Raw genomic sequence first — 19,869 nt, forward strand, 5'->3', positions numbered from 1 at the left:
AGGGAGGGAGGGAGGGAGGGAGGGAGGGAGGAAAGGCTCCAACTGTCTTCTGAGGTTGAAGAAGAGTGTTCACTACATTTTTATCCCCTTATTTGATATCTAAGAAAAACTAACTACTCTATTGATTCATAAAAGTGTGAAAAGTCATTTAGGAAAGGAAAAAATTTTTACTGTAAAATTAAATGTTTAAGTTTACTGACTTATTTAAATAGTCATGCTATAATCGCTGTGCTTTAATTGCTGGACACACTTCCTAATGTTTATGTCTGTTGCTGTGGCCCAGGTGGCAAAGCCAAAATCCCCAGAGCCAGAAGCAACCCTGACGTTTCCATTTCTCGACCAAATGCCTGAAACCAACCAACTACATTTGCCAAATCCCAGTTCTCAAGGTAAGGGGAGGTGGGTTCTCTTAGCTCTTCATAGCCTGCTGGGCCCACCTGTGGTAAAATACACTTCCTGTGAAAAGCTGGCCGCATCCTTCCTGTGATGTTCCCTTAGCCCTGTTGTTTACCAGAGTCTGTGAATTACAAATTTCAGACTGGAAAGCTGAGCTACGTTTCCTGATTGACATTGGGAACCCCAGCCACTGAATCTACCCTGTAGCCAGGCATTGTGGGTAGAACAGGACTTGAATATGTGTTGAGAGTTTCTTCAAACTTGTCTCATCTTGGCTCCAAAACATGACAAGATAATTAAAAATGAAAACTAAACTTGTTTTTCAAAAAGCATATTATCTTTTAACATTATACAAACACTTTTTTAGTTCAACAGTATGTCTGGGTGTACTTAATGATTACTGGACTTACTCAAGCCAAAAGTTTACTCTTTCAAAAAATTCTTCATAATGAGAACATTTAATAGTTTAAAAAATGAGAACTAAAATACATGAACCATTAAAGATACATAAGTATGTAACCACATGCACACACTAAGATTATGTTTTAATATGTTTAAAATGTAACATACTTGGGTTGTATTTTAATGTGTTCGGTGTATTTGCCGTATTTTAATGTTTGATATAATGTAGGGGGGTAGCTTCTACAAATACGGGTGTTGAGGGCCTGTGAAGGTCTTCACGTTATCCTTGCTCCCATTCTGTGGACCATAGACAGGTGATGATCTCAGTTTTTATTCTTTAAGAACCCAACTTCATGCCCTTATCCTCACGGGAGACCCAGATGCCCAAGCCACTGCAAAAGACCCTTAGGAATATGAACCAGGGAAGATGCCAGTGCAGGAATTCTTGCATCCTCAGCATATTTCTCGAGGTGGGCAGACGGGGCTTCACCAATCCAAGTCCTTTAGAAACAGTTAACGTGGGAGGCAGGACCAGAAGGTTCCATGTGCTGCTATGTTAACATTTTCCTCCAGTGTATTCTGTTAACATCTGTCAGAGGGCACAGCATGGAGCTCACTGTTTACGGTTTAGTATTAGTTCTTTTTTAAAGAATGGGCAGCTACTTAGGGACACCATTAATACCATCTGAGCTGGTCTCCGTTAACTTTCGTTGATCATTTTTGGGCACCCATGTACAAAACAAGGAACGTTTGGTAAGAAACTCAATGGTACACATATTAATTGTCATTAGTCTCTTAATGTTGAAGCAAATTCAGTCCTGCCTGCAAAACATTGGCCCAGAATTTTCAGGCTGACATTCCTGAAAACAATGACTGCAAATAAGATCTCCCAACTGTGTCAACCGCTTAGCCATGTCTATACATTGTCATTACATTCTGTTTCTAGCACTTTATGACTATGTAAATAAGAGATATAGTTAGGATAGATATGTAAACCACATCAACTGGTCTTGATACTTCAGATTTTTATATATCCCACAAGACATTCTGGTTTTGAGAAATTGCTATGGAATTGAAGAAATTTAACCTCATGTTTTATCCAGGATGAAGAGTTTAAAAAAATAAAATGTCATAGTACTGGAGTATTTTAAAGGTAGTTCCTCAAGAGAAAACTGGATCTGGCAGGCACATGTGCTGTTGTGATGAACACTGTGATTTTAAGTGTGAGCACCGGAGACAGAACACCTTCACGTCCTTGGCTCATCAAGTTCTTAGCTACATGGTCTTCCCTCCCAGTTTTCCCCAAGATCTAACTGCCTGTCACATACAAATAACCGCACTCTGGTTTTTTAAGAGAATCGGATTTAGTTATTGAAGAATAATGGCAATAAGGGTGGGAGTGTAGAGCCAAGCACTAGGCATGAATAATAGACTCTTCTTGAGTGCTTTTCTTTAAATAAAGAGAAGGAAAGAAAGGAAGGGAGGGAGGGAGGGAGGGAGGGAGGGAGAGGGGGAGGAAGGAAGGAAGGAAGGAAGGAAGGAAGGAAGGAAGGAAGGAAAAGAAAGAAAGAAAGAAAGAAAGAAAGAAAGAAAGAAAGAAAGAAAGAAAGAAAGAAGAAAGAATGAGAAAGAGAAAAAAGAAAGAAAGAAAGAAAGAAAGAAAGAAAGAAAGAAAGAGAAAGGAAGGAAAAGAAGAAAGAAAGGAAGAAAAAAGGAAGAAAGAAAAAGAGAGAGAGGGAGAGAGAGAGAAAGAAAGAAAAGAAAGAAAGCATTGGCAAGGCAGTGACAGGGTTTGAAGTGGACTGTGCCTGAGCCCTGGGGACTGGCTCCCGGCCCTCAGGGTCTGGTCCTTTAGATCAGGCCAGAGGCTCAATCTGTACTTCCTGCAAGTTCACGTGTCTAAGTAATGCTGATGCAGTGGCCCAGGAATCCCGACCTGAAAGCCACTAACTTGAACTATTTATTTGAACGGTGTTTCAAGACATTGCACATGGGCATGAAACGGACTGTCGTGCTTACTTAGACTATGAAGTGCCTGTCTTTCTGGAAGGCAGAGACCGCCAATAAACGTAGCTTCTGAAAGCATGCTTGTCTTCAGTCGGAGTGTGGTGAAAAAGGCATGGATTATGGCCCAGATACAAGAAGTCGTTTAAGTGACTAGCGTGAATTCCAGGAACCAGGAGCCCTGAAGCCGCAGCTCATAAATTCTCTCTCTCCCCCAGAAGTTGGTGTCTCCCCAATTTCTTTAAAGTCATCTATTTATAGATGCTCACACAGGCCACTGCCGATCTGCCTGTCAACCTGAAAAAAGGGTCCCACAGGTCCCCGAAGCACACATGCATGTGCATCCGTACAGTCGTTCAGCACCCTGGAACCACTCAGAAACTACAGCTAAAGCTGACAGAGTTCCTTTGTCCACGTTGTTTCTGTAAAACATGGGCTTTAACTTGGTGCGTTCACTGCTCCGGGAATGGAAGTAGCAGAGCCCAGCAGTGTGTAGGGAGCAAATGCTTGCCAGAGCTTCTGTGAACCTGGCACCCCCGGCTGTCGCAGACATGTGCCTGTCTGGTAGGAAGGGGGCCACAGACTTCCTTCTTTCATCAGTGTGATATGAGGAATGCCACAAGCCCACTACACATCTCTACGGCCTTTTAGATTTTCCTAGAGTTGCTTCTGTATAGCCTATTACTATGACATCTTGACCTTTAACTCTTAAAAAAAAAAAAAAAAAACCAAAAACATATTCCCACTAAGCACAGGTGTAAAAGCTTTCACTCACCACCCACAGAACAGGAACACAGACTGGCCAGTCCTACTGTCCACTGTCCACGTCATCAGGTTTTATGTGTATTGTGGTAAGATGTCTTACGTGCTAGGTTCAGAGCCGGTCAGTCCCTGGGTCCACTCCAACTGACCCTTCCTCGACATGTGGGATGTGTTCTGCTCAGTTCTCACCCAGTTTCATGGATTTCTGTTTGTTCTATTTTGCCATCTGATCTAGAGCTGCCTGGCAGTGCCCCGCTGAGAGTTCAGAACTCTTGGCGACGGTCCCAGTTTTTCTCCCAGTCAGGTAAACAACATACCAGGTCGCTGGCCTTTCCTTTATGTAAAAAAAAATCCATGTTGGGGCAACCAATGTCGTTGGGCATTTGTCTTCCTTTCTGATTTTTAGATCATTGTTTTTAAGAGAGATGCTTGTTTGTGACACACAGTTAGCAATGAGCTTGTTCTTTGACATCAGCATCTGTTGTACTAAAATCGGGAGGAATTCCACAGAACTTTCTATTGACTTTAAGATGCCAGAGGAATACCACCATCCATATACACCTGGCTCTTTCTCCCTTTAAAACTATGATTAGAAGCCACAAAAGTGGTGGTTCTCTTGTTAACTGTGTCACACTCTGTTCTTACTGGATGACATCTGGCCTCTCTGTGTGGGACTTCTCCGTGTCAGACAGTGGAGGAACTGCTCCCTTTTCCAGAATGCAAGGTGTACTAAGAACCAGCACTAATAGCTGTAGTCAAAGCTTCCTAGAGTCTAGTACGTGGTGCTTCCTGATGTGTTCCGTTCTTCATTCCTTTTGGTGATGGGCACAACCTGCCGCAGGGCTCTGCTTCATTGTGGTTTTCTAATACTGCCGAAGTTAACTTAACTTAGGAACTGCGCTCAGCTCAACCGAGAGGATCATGAGACCAGCACAGCCAGGAGCTACTCACACTGACAGCTTCTTTTCTTTCTTTTATTCTGCATAGCGGATTCTCCAAGCAGCGAAAAGTCCCCTGGGAGCACACCTGTAAGTACTCCCTCTTAAAGAACAAAGCTGTGCCTTCAGAGTGACTTTAGTTTGTATTTGATTTTCTTAGGGAGTATTCAACCAAAACCGAGATCCTTTTTTTTTATTATTATTTTGAAACAATTGAATTAGATTGTAAAGATTATCATTCTGTCTGAGGTAGTTTTCCTGTCCTTCCTAGAAACAAAATTCTGCTCCCTTTCTATCCTTGAGCCCAAGTTTACTAGCCTGGGCTAGTATATATGATACTGGAGGTAAATCCTCTCTATTTAATCCTACTTGACTGTTCAGTGAGGTGCAAATAGTGCTCTTTTGGGGTAGTCGTGAGTATTAATTAAAATCATTATATAACTGCCGCTATACAGTACCCGATACTGGCATGATCCTTCCCTCTCTAGTGACCAGTCCAAGATGCTTACCGTAGCCAGTACCACTTAGTATCTACAGGCAAATTTTCCCCTTTGTGGCCGTGTAGAATGGACCACCACTTGTCACATGGCCTTGGTATCTCCAGACACACTTCAGAACTAGGACCCATACGTGAGGGTTCAGTCATAAACCAGTACTGGTGGTAATCCTGAGTTTCCTAGAAGCTCAGAATCCCAGCGTTCCTCCAAAGCTGGTGACAGCACACAGTGCTGAAGAGGATTACTCAATACATTGACTTCTACCTTAAACTACATCTACAGCAAGGATGTCAAAGTATTCATCCCTGGGTTGGGATGGAAAGGAGAGGGGCCTGCAAAGGGATACACTGTCACTTCCTGTTTGTGGAAAGTAGAATGAGTGAGAGACTGTGTTGACTCAGAGAGAGAGAATTCACCCGTGATCGTGTTTGTTCCTCAGCCCTGCTAATAACCTTCTCTACGGATTCTGCTTGTTCTCAGTCTTGGGTTTGAGTATTTACTATGCTGGCCTCCGGGCTGGGGCTCCGCTCATCTTGCTCTGAGGTGATATTCACCCACTTTAGGGAAAGACGCCACGGGCTGGCTGCGTTCGTCCTGGCATACGCCAGAATGAACACGCACCATGGGCATCTTGCTCGGGAGCACAGATGCTTCTATGACAGCCTTCTGGGAGAAGCGGAGCCAAGCCTTCTCATTCCTATGGTTATCCACCACATGTTTGCATGGCCCATAGGAGGCACAGGGACGTAGAACCAAGTCTGAGTCAAAGCGTTAGGTTTGGGAAATGGCCTCTGCCTACCAAAGAGGACATTTAAATGATGATTTGCTTCTCTGTCCCTTGGGTACCATATTGAGGCTGTCCTCTCGCCCTGGCCAGCCCTTGAGGACCTACCTCAGTTAGTTCTGATCATGGGGTTGCTTTGTTCGTTTTTCCTGAACAGTTTAAGTTCTGGGCATGGGACCCAGAAGAGGAGCGCCGGCGACAGGAGAAATGGCAGCAGGAGCAGGAACGAATGCTGCAGGTAGGACCGACCTGCTGAGCTAGCTCCCTGTGTTCTGGAACTGAACCCTCGTAATGTCTGTCAAGGCTTTGTGTGCAGGCAGCGGAGTCTTGTGCCTGAGACTTCCTGCCGTGGGGGGGGGGGAGATCATGTCCATTAGCGCTTTAAGAACATGTCTCTAAGCGGTAGTTAAGGGTCAGTCCACCTGCATGCATTACCTCCTCAGCCACCAAGTCCCAGTTCAAGAAGCAACGAGGACTATTTGATAGCAAAATTTGATAGCAGTCGGGTAGAATAGAATTTGACATCAACCTGATTCCTCCAATAGAATTATCATCCCATTTTTTTTTTCAGTGAAAGCTGATAATGACCCATTCTAGAAATAGAATTCTGAGAAGAATGTGCTCCCATTTGCTCCATGTCCAAAGGGACCCAGTGGCCTTCGAAACTGACCTACCTGTATACTCGGGGTGTGCCGGGAACATGTGAATAGCCCATTTTTAGTTGAAGAAGTGAAAGTTCACAGAGATTAGATTAACTGTCTGAAATCACACAGTGGAGAGGTGCAGAGCCCAAACCCAAATCCGAGTCTGTACAGCTCTAAAAACCTATGCCACACTCACATAGAGAAATATTGTAAAGCTCATTAAATCAGATGCTACCGGCCACTCTAGAACTGAACAGCAATGCGGTTTATTCTACTAACCTTTTCCCGGTTCCCACCGTAAGAGAGAACAGGATGGCAATGAAGCTGAGCCAGAGCACCTCAGAGCCCCACCCGAGTGATTTACTTCCTCAATCAAAGCTCCACATCCTCAAGGCCTCCAAACCTTCCTAGACAGCTCCACTAACCGGAACCAAACGTCCAAATGCAGGAGCCGGTGGGGGACATTTCTCATTCAAACCACCACACATACCTAGCTTGAATGAATAAGACACAAGAGTACGTTTCTTTTGTGTCGTGCAAATGCTTTAGATCCCAAATGGTCTCTCATGGAGAATGTCTTACAACACGTTGTGCATGGTACTTTAGAAGAGGGGAAAACTTCCCAGTGATGGATGCAGTGCTCACTCCCAAATGTCCTTTGGCCATCCCCTGACAGGAGAGGTATCAGAAGGAGCAAGACAAGCTGAAGGAGGAGTGGGAAAAGGCCCAGAAGGAGGTTGAAGAAGAAGAACGCAGATACTACGAGGAGGTAAGAAGCTCCCAGGGGGAGTGTGACTTTGTCAGCGTGGTTCTTCAAAGTCTGGCACCACCCTTTTTGTGTAGCATGTGTGTGCATGTGGCCATGTCTGACTCTGTACCCACAGCAGTGTCCCATCAGTCTCTTTAAGAGGATCATGTCGTAATCACAGCTGCTCTCCAGTCCGGATCTGATTCTTGATCTGTCTTAGATAACACTGAGAACAGCAACGTATTTATTTGTGTGTGCGCACTTACTTGCAGCAGGTGTGTTTGGTAGTAATGAATTAGTTTTCATAGGATAATTTTGGCACTAAAACTAACTACATGCATACTGCTGGCTACATTTACTACACCATGGTAGTGGAATTTGTGGAGAAAATTTGCATCCTGTTTAATGTTTTTAACAATAACAACAAACAGGCCATGGTACAGAACTTGGAGGTGGGTATCTGAAGTGTCTGTTATCTAAAATTTGTTGTGCCTGATATTGTTTTGAACTTTGCCTTTAATGATAACTTATTAACTCATCACTCTACAGTAGTTCTCTTGACTCTTTTCTTTTCTAACACTAATTATGCCTTGTAAATTCAATACGGAGTTCTAAACAACAACCTGATTGGTGTTATTTGATTTGTATGCTCTGGAAAAATAACATTTCTTTGATACCCTGCTTATTTGTATACATTCTGATGATTCCCCATCCCCACCCCCTGGAGTTCCTTAATATATTTTTTTTCCTCCTGACAGATTTTTGTTTTCAATTGTTTTCTTCATCTCATTTGTTCCCGTCTTTGCCGTAGGAGCGTAAGATAATTGAAGACACCGTGGTTCCCTTCACTATTTCCTCAAGCTCTGCAGACCAACTGTCTACATCCTTGTCTATAACTGAAGGCAGCGGGACAAGGGTAAGGTCACTGATGAAAACCAGTTTGTGACATAAATAACCGAATCCAGGTTTCCCCATCACATTTAGGAGCTTCAAACCAGGATGGGCGGTTCCTCCAGAGCCATCAGCTCCTACGAGGCCATTTCAGACAGCATGCTGGCACCACCACCACACCCTGCTCCTCACCAACAGAGCAATAGCCATTTCCCTAGACAGATCTTCCCAGACAGGCTAGCAAGATCTCCAGTAGTAAAGCCATGTACTGGAACCCTCTCTCTGCCTGGCTCAAGGATCACTCTTCCCTTCCACAGCCATTGCCCCTCCCCCATGTGCTCCTCCTCCAAGTGCCACTCCCATCATCCCCTCCCCACATGCCAGTCCCCATCATGCGGGGCCATGCGTTCCTCTGCATTTTTTTTTTTTAGCAACAGCAGACACGCCCACTGTGCATTCCCACCAGCTGCCACAAAACTAGCTGCTTGCTTACCCCCAAAATTCCACAAGAATTTGACATGTCTTTGAGGGTGGCGAGACCCTGTAAAGGCTAGTTGACCCCTCATTTCCCAAGTAAGGTGGTGAAGGGACATACTAGATAGAAACATGCCAAGACTTGCAGAGGGAAATAAAGAATTGATACCAGAGTCCATTTGTCCGGAAGTAAGCAGTCCCATGACCTCATTTTGTTTGGGAAGGGGGGTTCCTGACCAGTCCCTTTTGTGATAATTTTCAGAAAGCTCTCAATCGCACATTTATTCTGAGTATTTGGAAACCATTGAACTCTGTTGGGTTAGAAGACTGCTCTTTGAAGTATAGGCAGGAGGATTGATAAAACAGGGTTGGAGTCGAAGTAGGCTAGGGCAGCTATGAGGAGAGCCTGCTAGTGCATGTACACATGCTCACAGTGGCTCCCATCCACTTGTACAGAAAGCACATGTTAATAACTTCTTTAGAATGTAGAGCAAAATACAGAACTTTTATTATCCAAGAAAGGAAAGGGGATGGGCTTTAGATATTCCATGGTCAAACATAAAAGTCATCTAGTGCGTTTAAATTATATTCAAAACGATCCCACTTTTTCCATCAGAATAAGATGGACTTGGAAAACTGCCAAGACAAAGAAAACGAGAGAAGACCGAAGATGCCTTTCCAGGAGAATGACAGCGACTCATTGCTCAAAGCTAGAGAAGGTGGTCCGCCAGAGGAGGAGAGGTACGTGCCCACCCCAGGCTGTCCATGAGCTCAAAGCTGGGCTCCGCCCTTCACCTCCCAGGAGGGTGGTCTCACTGTTTTAAAAGGATGTCTCTAACAATGCATCCCTCACTGTTTAAACATGCTGTGTCGGCTCTGAAGCCAGCATCCTTGGGCTCTTGAATATGTGCAGCCTTATTTTTAAATAGGCAAGGCCAGGTATGGTGCAGAAGTGGCAAAGGCGTCGTAAATCTGAGGCTAGCCTCTGGTATATACTAAAAGCATATTGCCAAAAAATGTAATTAATTTTAAGAGACAGAGAGACGGGTGCTGGTGAAGCCTACAACCTGAGTCCAGTCCCCAGAAACCACATAAAGGTAGAAGGTGAGACCCCACTCCACAGAGTCAGGCTCTGCCCTCCTCATGCACATTATGACATGTGCGCACACACATTGTACACATGCATATGCACAGAAACACATTTAAATGTTTTAATAATGATGTTTCAAAAAATCAAAAAGGGAGACCCATTTTAAATAAAATAGTATAAATCATTAAGGAAGCTCGTTGTTGACCCAAAGCCCAAAGCTTCTAGTCACCTGAAGTACAGAATGTGTCAGCTGGGAAAGAAGCTGAAGCAAGGTCCTGAGGTCCCACCTACCTTGGTCCTGCTGTGGACCTAAACTGGGCTGCTGGCATCCTTGCTGGGGTGAGTTATAATATGAAGGGTTAGCCACTTGTCAGAACAGTTGTGGGTAGTCACTTCACATGTGGACTCTAGACAGCCCATGGGAGATCCAAAAATGCATCCAGGAACCCCAGAGCATCTCAGACCGGAGCAGACTGTGGGCTCCAGGTTATCAGCGTTACCCATGCCTAACCTGGAAGGAACCTCCAGGAAGCCCAAGGAAGCTTGCAGCCGTCTGCTATCAGCATCCTCCTTAGGAAACAGATGCTTGCCTCGGGTGTGAGATCCCAGATAGGTATCTGCAAGTGTGCATGTACCTGGAACACACTGACAGCATCCCAGAGGGGCCCTGAGATGAGAACGTCCATCAGGGTGTTCTCGGCTGGTCAAGGGGAAGGGTTGGCTGGGAGCAGGGTTCTGGTGAGAGTTTGCACGGAGGGAGCCTCTAGGATCAGACACTGAGCACCAAGTCTGTCAGGGCAGTCTCCAGGCAACACTGCCTCAGAGTCTGGGAAGTGGGAACTGTTAGTCAGGAAGATTCGAAGGACCCCTAAAAGCACTTCATGTGCATTTTTGCTAGTTCTTCAGACTGGCTTTGCCTGTGAATTTGCTGTTTGGTTTCTTCAGACTGGTCTCATTGTCACCAGAAACTTTCTTTTCATCTCCTTAAGTCTCCTTAAATCGCTCCTTTCTTTGCACACAGAAACTACCCAAAGGCTTGGAGATCCCACGTGGACCCAGTTCTTTGCTTATTTATCTATATATTTGGAGACAGTGCATCACTGTGCAGCCTAGGCTGGCCTCGAACTCACTGGGTAGCCCCACCTGGCCCTGGGGACCTTCTGCCTCTGCTTGAGTGCTGGGATGGTAGATGTGCTTTCCCTGGGCCTGGCTTCCACATGATACCTATAGTAATTGCTCCCTTGTGGAAATCTGGGAGCTTCCCATCCCTAGAGGTGATTAGCTCGGAGAGCCTGGTGGGCAGGGAGGAGCTCAGAAATGATTATTTCCTGAATGTGTTAAATTGATAGGAACTAAAAATACATAGTATTTTGGAATGGTTTTTAGATAGAGTTTAAAATAAACAGAGTAACCTTTTCCTTAGATTATAATTACTAACCGCATGTCCTCAGGTATAGAAACAGTAATTTTAATCCAGTTGGTTTTATCTCTGCTCTGAAGTTTTTGGGGTTTTGTTCTGTTTTGTTTTGTTTTTAGCAGCCTAACTCCAAGTCCCTCCGCTAACCCTGAAAACTCCGTGTCAAAAAGAATCCATCAGGACCCGCAGCTGGAGGCAGAGGCTGGGGCCTCACACTGTGGTACAAACCCACAGCCAGCTCAGGGTAAGGATGAAGAGATAAATCCCAATATTTAAGATACTGTAAATGCTTCACACTGTCCAGAACTGACCTTTGGTGGCTGCAGATGTCTCCCTTAGGGCCCCTTAGCTCTAGCTTCTGTTAAATATATAACACACAAACTCCTGCCATGAGACCTGACTCTGCACACTGTCACTGGGGTCTGGGTGAGACCAGAACAGGTATTAGCATTTTAAAAAATAAAATCTATGACTGGTGAGGTGACTCAGTGAGTAGAGAGCCTGAGGGCCTGAGTTCAAAGAGTAGTGTAGTTGAAAGTGAGAAGCAAGTCCCAAAAGTTGTCCCACACACACACACACACACACACACACACACACACGTACACCTCTGCATGTGTTCCTTCCTCACAATAAATCAGTGTAATTTTTCAAAATTTAGAGGAAGGGGCTGGAGAGATGATTCATTGGTTAAGAGCAGTGGCTACCCTTTCAGAAGACCCAGGTTCGATTCCCAGGACTTCTGTGGCAGCTCACAACTGTCAATAACTCCAGGTCCAGGGGGCTATGACGCCCTCTTATGACCTCCATAGGCACCACATGCATGAGGGTCACAAACATACATGAAGGCAAAACACCCAACACACAAAATAACAATTTTCTTAAATCAAAGGGAGACTTCAAAAAAATTAAGATTAAAAAAAAATCATAAACAGTTAATTCTTCAAATTTCCCAGTTCCACCATTGGGCATAATCCTCCCCTCCACCCCAACAACTCCTCTTGAGATGTAGACTGTGCCAAGCCCGACTGAGATGCACGTGCAACGCAGCCCACACAGAATTACTGTTGAGGACCAGCGGGCATCGGCTTTTTAAAAGGAAAGTCAAAATGACTTTGCTGAACACGTTTCTGTTCCTTCCTTGGTCTCAGATCCACCTTGGAATCAACAGATACCAAACCCACCAACATCCACGTCGGAAGATGTGAAGCCCAAAACTCTGGCCCTGGAGAAAACTGTCAATCATCAGATGGAGTCTCCGGGGGAAAGGCGGAAGTGAGTAGACAGATAAAATGGACGTGGGGTTGGTTGATTTATTTATTCTTTAATGTACTGACTTAGGTGGAGAGAGGTGTGGGGTGGTAAGACGGCAGCTGCATCTTTGTGCTTTGTCTCCATTGAAATCATTTCTGAAGCCCTCCAGAATAAGAGGTCTTGTTTCTCCCAGGGAGCCTTCCCAACAACCTTATGAGGTTGATAATCTTGGTTTACAATGAAGAGTTCAGGGAAGTTAACATATCTCACCCTCAGAATTGGTCTGGTTAAATATTAGAGGACTCCACACACAGCTTCACAGCAAGGCCACAGTGGAGGCATGAAATCACACTTCCAACATTCTGCCATGCATCATTTACCTGAACCTCATCCCACCTGGGTCCCGACTGTGGGCTCAGATTTGTCTCTGCCACATACACAGGACCTTAAGCAGCTGTCTTAGGTTTTGTTTTCCAGCCTTAGTTTCCCCATTATCCAGTGGGGGTGAGCCTGGTGCCTTCCTCACAGACTGGCTGGCCTGCCAGACCACCAGCACTGCAGTGTGAGTCCCAGGGTGGCCTGTTAGCTTTTCTCCCTTCTCAGCACCTTGCTCAACTGATGCCTCCCTTCCTCCTTTGTCTCCGATGGCTCCCGTGTTCATGGCTGGGAACCTGTGGCTCCAGAATCGACAGGAGCTCAGATCAACTAGATGGGATTGCTTGTATTGGATATCGCAGTGATTTTCAGCCTTTTTTTTTTTTCTTTTTTCCTTTCAAGCCATGGTGCTAACATTTTGAAAATGGGACTTTTGAAGAAGACAACACCACCTGAGAGGGAGGCCGGGTGGGTAGGGGCTCGAGGGATCTCACGGCTCGTCAAGCCGCTGGGAGACAAGAACGACTTTGTCCGTCTCTGTGTTCTGGTTTTCCTTTCCTTGCACTTTTCTCTGTTCTATTTCTTCACCCATGAAATACACTTTTCAAAGCTGACGACCTGATCCCACATAGGGCTCCTAAGCAGCCTATGCCCGCGTGATATACTGGCAACATCATATTAGGGCCCTTCTGATTTCTCATGGCCTATTGAGAGTTAAGCAGTCTCAGAGGCATTCATCGCAGGCCTCTACGGCAGGGACTTGGAGCTGAAAATCACTTCCTCTAAGGTTGACTCTGTTAGTTCCAGTAGCCGTGTGAATCTATCTGTGTGATTTTTTTGTGTGTGTGAGATCTTTACCATAAAGTGATTAAAAAAAAAATTCTCCCCTGAACTTCTGAGCTGCCCTTAAGAGTTTGCTCTGGATCTTTGTAGTCATCTTTCTGTCCCACGAGGCCTGTGGTTTTCACATCAAACTCAGCATGCAAAAGCAGCTCCACCAATGGTGTAAAGAACACGCAGTGAAGAAGAATCCACGGAAATTCTCCTGCCCAAGCAGCAGGGCCTGTGTGGTTTTCATTTACACACATGTGCATTCCTTCTGGACACAATTACTAATTTTGCTCCAAAGCGAAAACAAATAACCACCAACCGTGGTAGCATGTGTTCATAACCCCACCCTTGAGAGGCTGCGCCAGGAGGAACACTGAGTTTGAGACCAACCTGGGCACCATAGTGAGACCTTGTCTCAAATAAGCAAAGGTGTCACCAGGAGAATCCTTTGTGGTCTTTTGTTGTTTCTGTTTCTGTTTCTGTTTTTGTTTTAAGCTAAACTGTCTTTTACCGTGGCTTCTGTTCACTTTCCGTAACTGTGGGCTCCTTTACCGTGTTACAGGAAAAACCCTCGAGAGAACTTCCGGGCTGGGCCCCTGTCCCCGTGCCCTCCCACCCCTCCCGGACAGTCTCCAAACAGGTACACGAGGTCAGCAGGCCTCTCTGAGGCTGTTTTGTGATCCTGCACTCAATGGGCATAATTTTGGCCATATCAGTGCTTGTCGATATGATGCTGGCCCACATCCCTCCCCCCCCCACACACACACACAGAGGGGAGGAGTTAAGAGAGCATCTCTCTGCCTGCAGATTCATCAGCACGAGGTAGAAAAAGTCAGATGTGTGGTGCTGGCCGCGGCCATTAGGTCTTAATGACACTGTGTGGAACCTCTAATCTAATAATAAAGTGCTCCAGACAGCTGCTAGGCTCCTGCTGCAGTGCCTATGCCTCCAAGACTCCCAACCCTTAGAGGGCAATGGGCTGCTGGCTCCTCCAGAGAACCAGGGTGAGGCTGGGAAACAAAACCCTGTTCTCTGCTTCAAGCCCTCCCTGGATGGCTAGCCGTGGCCCTGGACATTAGTCGGTCCCCATGACATCTTTAGAAGATGTCCAAGTGTCTGTCACAGGCACAGGTGACTGGGGACTTGGTGGTTTTTCTTTGATAGATTTCTTCTCATGGCTAGAGAGTCACATTATCTCTCGGGTTTGATGAGGACAGCTCTCCCTCCTCTGGATGTCTGTCCTTCTGTTTCCTCTGTCCGCTTTGTTCCCCTGTAGCTTTCAGGCGGCGATGCATACTTGTAAACTTCTCCTAGAGCTTTGCAGAAGTGGGCACCATGGGGAGCTGATCTTACAGAAGCTGCAAAGCTTCTAAGAGAAGACAGCCCTGTGGTGGCAGGTGAACAGGGTCCAGGGCTGTAAGTGGAGGAAGGAGGTGGGTTCAGTCCCAGGAGTTGGCAATACAGACAGACAAGAAGTACCTATCCTGCAGACTCTGTGTCTGTTCTGGAGCACATAGTAGGGGGCTGGCCAGCCCTCTCCTTTTGAAGGTAGAAGGGAAACCTAAGCAGTTATGTTCCGTGAACTCAGGGCAGAGCAGGAACTCTGCAGCCTCCACAGGGCAGCCGCCTCTCCTGTATCACGGTGGACTCTTTGTAAAAAGGAAAGGCCTTAGCAGGCCAGTGCGTCTTTAGTGGAAACTGCTTGCACTAGCTGGTTTTGACTTGACACAAGCTAGAGAGAAAGGAGCCTCAGGTGAGGAAATGCCTCCATGAGATCCAGCTATAAGGCCTTTTCTTTCTCAGTTAATGATTAATGAGGGAGGACCCAACGCATTGTGGGTGATTCCACAGTGGCTGGCAGTCCTGGGTCCTGTAAGAAAGCAGCTTGAGTAAGCCACGAGGAGCCAGCCAGTAAGCAGCGCTCCTCTATGGCCTCTGCATCAGCTCCTGCCTCCAGGTTCCTGCCCTGCTTAGGTTCCTGTCCTGACTCTCTCCAGTGATGGACTGTGATCTGGAAGTGTCAGCCAAATAAACCCTTCCCTCCCCAGTTTGCTTTTGGAACGTGGTGTGTCATCATACCATGCAGCAATAGAAACTCTCACTAAGACATTGCTGAAACCACTTCAGAACCTTGGTAAAGCTAAATCTTCATGTCATTAGGACTTCTGTAAACACGAGACACGTATGTTGAGTCATCTCAGCATGCCCCAGACACAGCAGATTCAGCACCACGTGGTGACCTGTCACCTTCAGCTTGCTGGCAGTGTATGGCTCTGCTTAATTCTGTATCCACAGTCAGTTTGATGGTCCTCATTTTATTAATGGTTTATTAAAAGTCCGTGTTGCTATTTTTTGCATGAGGCTGCCTGTGGTGCGAGCCGAGGCTCTCATTGGGCTCACTGTGCCTTTGTTTGCCCCCAGGTCTATAAGCGGGAAGAAGCTGTGCTCCTCCTGTGGGCTCGTTTTGGGTAAAGGCGCCGCGATGATCATCGAGACCCTGAATCTCTACTTTCACATTCAGTGTTTCAGGGTATGTACACAGCGCTCTCCGTTCTAAGCTGATGTCAGGATTCAGGTCTTGTCCTGCACAGAGAAATCCCTCCTGTAACCTTATACCCTCTCCCCTCACGTAGTAGACAGATGTGTAGGTCAAGTCCAGCTTTAAGGATACAACTCTCTGATCCTGAGTCCCTCTAGGAGAAAAAAATCTTCCTAGAAGAAGAAAACCAGGTCTGTGCCGTTTGTCTTTCCAGATACTTTGTTGCTAAAAGCAGACATTGTAACAAGAAGTTGCAACTGCATGCTGGAAAACAGTGGGGCTTCTGAGTCTTGTAGGCCTTAAGGATTTATTTAGCCATCTTTGTTGTTCTTGCAATCTTATGATTTTTATGTGATGGGGTTTCAGAATATTCCTCCCAGTAAGTGGCCACGGCTAGCTGTCAGATGTCAGATCTCACAATGAACCTGTCTGAGACCTTGGGATGATGGCTCCCTCTGAGAAGCTGCGGGCTCATCTGCCCTGTATTAAGTCTGTTGACTACCCCCCTGTTGTTCCTTGGTGTGTTTTGTTTTGTTTGAAACAAGGTCTCGCCATGTAGCCCAGGCTGGCCTCAATCCCCTTGAAGTCCTTCTGCCTTAGTCTTCTGGTGCTAGATCACTACCTTGTGCCACCATGCCAGCTCTCCTGCTGCATGCGGGCTCTTAGGATTGGTTTACTGTCAGGTGAATGAATCATAAATCGGTATGGCCCAGCCTCTCTTTCTACTCAAGTGAATATAATTGATTTTTGAAGCCAAACTGTCTATCTCTGGATCTGAGTCATCATTTTTCTCTGCATGGTGCAGACACATTTTTTTTTTCCTATTAGAGTTTCTATTCTCTTTCTCATTGGTAGCTAGCTCCCTTGGCTAGGACATCAACTTGTATGGGATTAAAATAACTCACTTTGTCCCTAATCTAAGAGGCAGTCAATGAAATTCACAAATCAGACAAAACAGAGTGAAATACAGTTTCTACCATTTGCCTAATGTATTCCTATGGCCCAAAATTTATTTATTTACATTCCAAATGTTGCCCCCCTCTTCCCAGACCCCTCCAAGAGTTCTTCACCCCATCCCCACTCCCTTTTGCCTCCGAGAGGGTGCTTCCTCACATTACCTCCATCACCCATTGACCCTCCCCATCCTACCCCCAACATCCCCCTTCTTTGGGGCATCACGTCTCTACGGAAGTAGGCACATCCTCTCTCACTGAGACTAGACAAGGCAGTCCTCTGCTACCTATGTGCCAGGGGCCATGGACCAGCTCGTGTATGCTCTTTGACTGGTGGCTCAGTCTCTGGGAGCTAGTCTCAGAGCATGACTCAGAGGCTGGTCTGATCCCTCAGTAAGGGGCTGGCACTTGACTGAACGCCCCCCCCACACACACACACCAGTGCCGCCTTCTCTATTGCAAATGCCTCCCTCCTACATTTCCCTTCTGCTCTCAAACCACAGGCTAATAAGGGTTCCATCCCCAGGGAATTTGTTACCCTCGGCAGCGTCAGTGCACCTCTAAAGTGGGACAGCACTGTGGCATGTGTTCCTTAGCAACTTTCCAGTGGAGTGGCCTGGAGAGCCTTAAGAGACTATCAGCAGTCAAGTTAGTGTCTCTCAACCTGTGTCCTCTGTAAATACAAGGAGTTAAGATAAGATGCTCAAAACATATTTTCCTTTTACCATGAATTTGGCTTATGGCACCATAGCTAACCCACAGTAGATGCTCAGTGAACATGGAGATTGTAGGTGTATCCCTGCTTGGCTCACACGAGCCGTCTTAGTTACTGCCCTGTTGCTATGAAGAGACACTATGACCAAGGCAACTCTTACAAAAGGAAAAGCATTTGATTTGGGGCTCACAGTCCCAGGGGGCTGTAGAGCCCATGATCATCATGGCAGGAAGCCGACAGGCATGGGAATGGAGCATTAGCTGAGTACTGTACATCCCGAGCAAAGCTCTGGGCCTGCTGTGGGCTTCTGAAACCTCAAAGTCCACTCCCATTGACACACCTCCTCCAACAAGGCCACACCTCCTAATCCTTCCCACACAGTTCCACAACCGGGGACTGAGCATGCAAACCAATGAACCTAAAGGGCCACTCTCCCTGAAACCACTACAAGCAGTCACCAGCACGCTGCACACATTCTACGCCATTCATCTTCTAACTTCTGTGCCGTCCCTCCCTAGTGCGGCATCTGTAAAGGACAGCTTGGAGACGCAGTGAGCGGGACAGACGTCAGGATTCGCAATGGTCTCCTAAACTGTACCGACTGCTACATGCGATCCAGAAGTGAGTATGGAGAGATTCCCCTCCCCATCCCCCTGTAAGTCAGGTATTTGCTCCCTCCAGTTGACATTCCTACCCCTGGAAAAAGGATTCGTAGGATGGCTGTCAAAGAAAACAAAAAGTCAACCACCAGCTGCTTCTCGCTGGAAGTTGCTGCTCCCCATGGGCAAATTGACTCTTATGCTGCACGGACTCATTGTTGGTAACAAACCACAGGCCAGGTTTGAGACGGACTCTGCCTGAGCTCACTCGCCTTGTGGAGGCAGAGGAAGGGTTAGGGTCTACAGCACTGTCCCTCAGCCAAGCCTGTCTGCAAAGGGCCAGCCCCTGCTGGAGGTGGAGGAATGTGGAGAGAGGCTGCCCAGGGTTTGATAAGTGTGTGCCCACTCTACAGCGGCGGCGGGGCCCTTCAGGAGTTTCGTTGCAGGATATGGTTTTGTTCTGAAAACTTGGAAATTCATTGAGACACAAATTCAGGAGACACAAATGGCTCCTGCATCTCTGCCCCTGCCAGCAGCTTCCATACCTTAGCATATAATGAAATCTGTTGGCTTGTTTTTATTTATATCCCAAATGCTTCTCTCTCCCAGTCCCCCTCACAGAGTCCCCCCTTCACCTCTGAGAGGGTGGAACCCCGCCTCCCAGGTATCCCCACACCCTGGCACATTAAGTCTCTGCCAGATTAGATGCATCCTCTCCCACTGAGGCCAGACAAGGCAGCTCTGTTGGGGGACAGAAACCACAGTCAGGTTACAGCTTTAGGGAGAGCTTCCATTCCAGTTGTTGGAGGACCCACGTGGAAACTGAGCTGCATGCCTGATACATATGTGCCAGGTCAGTTGACTCTGCTGGTCTTCCTGTGTGGTTCTATTCCCCTTCAGGGCCTTCAGTCCTTCCCCAACTCTTCCGTAAGAGTCCCCGACCTCCATCCACAGTTTGGCTGTGGGTATCTGCATTTGTTTCAGTATGCTGCTGCTGCTGCTGCTGCTGCTGCTGCTGCTGCTGCTGCTGCTGCTGCTGCTGCTGCTGCTGAATGGAGCCTCCCAGAGGGCAGCCATGCTAGACTCCTGTCTGCAAGCATAACAGAGTATCATTAATAGTGTCAGGGATTGGTGCTTGTCCATAGGATGGGTTTCAAGTTGGGCCAATTATTGGTTAGCCGTTCCTTCAAACTCTGTTCCTTCTTTGTCCCTGACTTTCCTTTAACAGGACAAATTTTGAGTCATAATTTTGTGAGTAGGTGGGTGTCCTTATCCCTCCACTGGGGGTCCGCCTGGCTACAGGAGGTGACCTCTTCAGGTTCCTCGTCCTCACTGTTAGGCATCTCAGCTAAGGTCACCCGCATTGAGCCTCCCCCAGTCATAATAAGATCTTAAAAACTGACTGGTTGTGGAGACTTTCTGCCGCCAACCCTCCTCAAGAAGGTGGATGTTTTATTTGCAGCCACCAGAGGGCGCTGCTGTCCAACTGTTCAGACAGTTTGAAACTGGCTGTTGGTAGGCTGTGTTCTATTAAGTAGAATATTTTTGCAGTGAAGGGA

The 19,869-nt window shown here is 46.6% G+C and overlaps 1 protein-coding gene across 6 annotated transcripts in view; it reads left to right on the plus strand.

Moving 5' to 3' along the window:
• Positions 1-19,869, plus strand: part of Limch1 (LIM and calponin homology domains 1) — a 315,834-nt gene that overhangs the window by 286,945 nt on the left and 9,020 nt on the right. For 2 of the 6 annotated variants that reach the window (XM_021210512.2, XM_021210515.2), the window contains 10 exons: positions 284-389; positions 4,552-4,592; positions 5,941-6,021; positions 7,104-7,196; positions 7,987-8,091; positions 9,157-9,281; positions 11,170-11,291; positions 12,196-12,319; positions 15,926-16,034; positions 18,230-18,332. In XM_021210512.2, coding sequence (XP_021066171.1) covers positions 284-389; positions 4,552-4,592; positions 5,941-6,021; positions 7,104-7,196; positions 7,987-8,091; positions 9,157-9,281; positions 11,170-11,291; positions 12,196-12,319; positions 15,926-16,034; positions 18,230-18,332 — 1,009 coding nt within the window. Of the gene's footprint in view, positions 1-283; positions 390-4,551; positions 4,593-5,940; positions 6,022-7,103; positions 7,197-7,986; positions 8,092-9,156; positions 9,282-11,166; positions 11,292-12,195; positions 12,320-14,066; positions 14,154-15,925; positions 16,035-18,229; positions 18,333-19,869 lie in introns of all 6 variants that reach the window. The other 4 variants (XM_021210511.2, XM_029545188.1, XM_029545187.1 and 1 more) reach the window with 4 other exon arrangements.

The sequence above is a fragment of the Mus pahari genome, chromosome 13 (genome assembly GCF_900095145.1).
Source record: "Mus pahari chromosome 13, PAHARI_EIJ_v1.1, whole genome shotgun sequence".
In the NCBI taxonomy this organism is placed as follows: domain Eukaryota; kingdom Metazoa; phylum Chordata; class Mammalia; order Rodentia; family Muridae; genus Mus; species Mus pahari.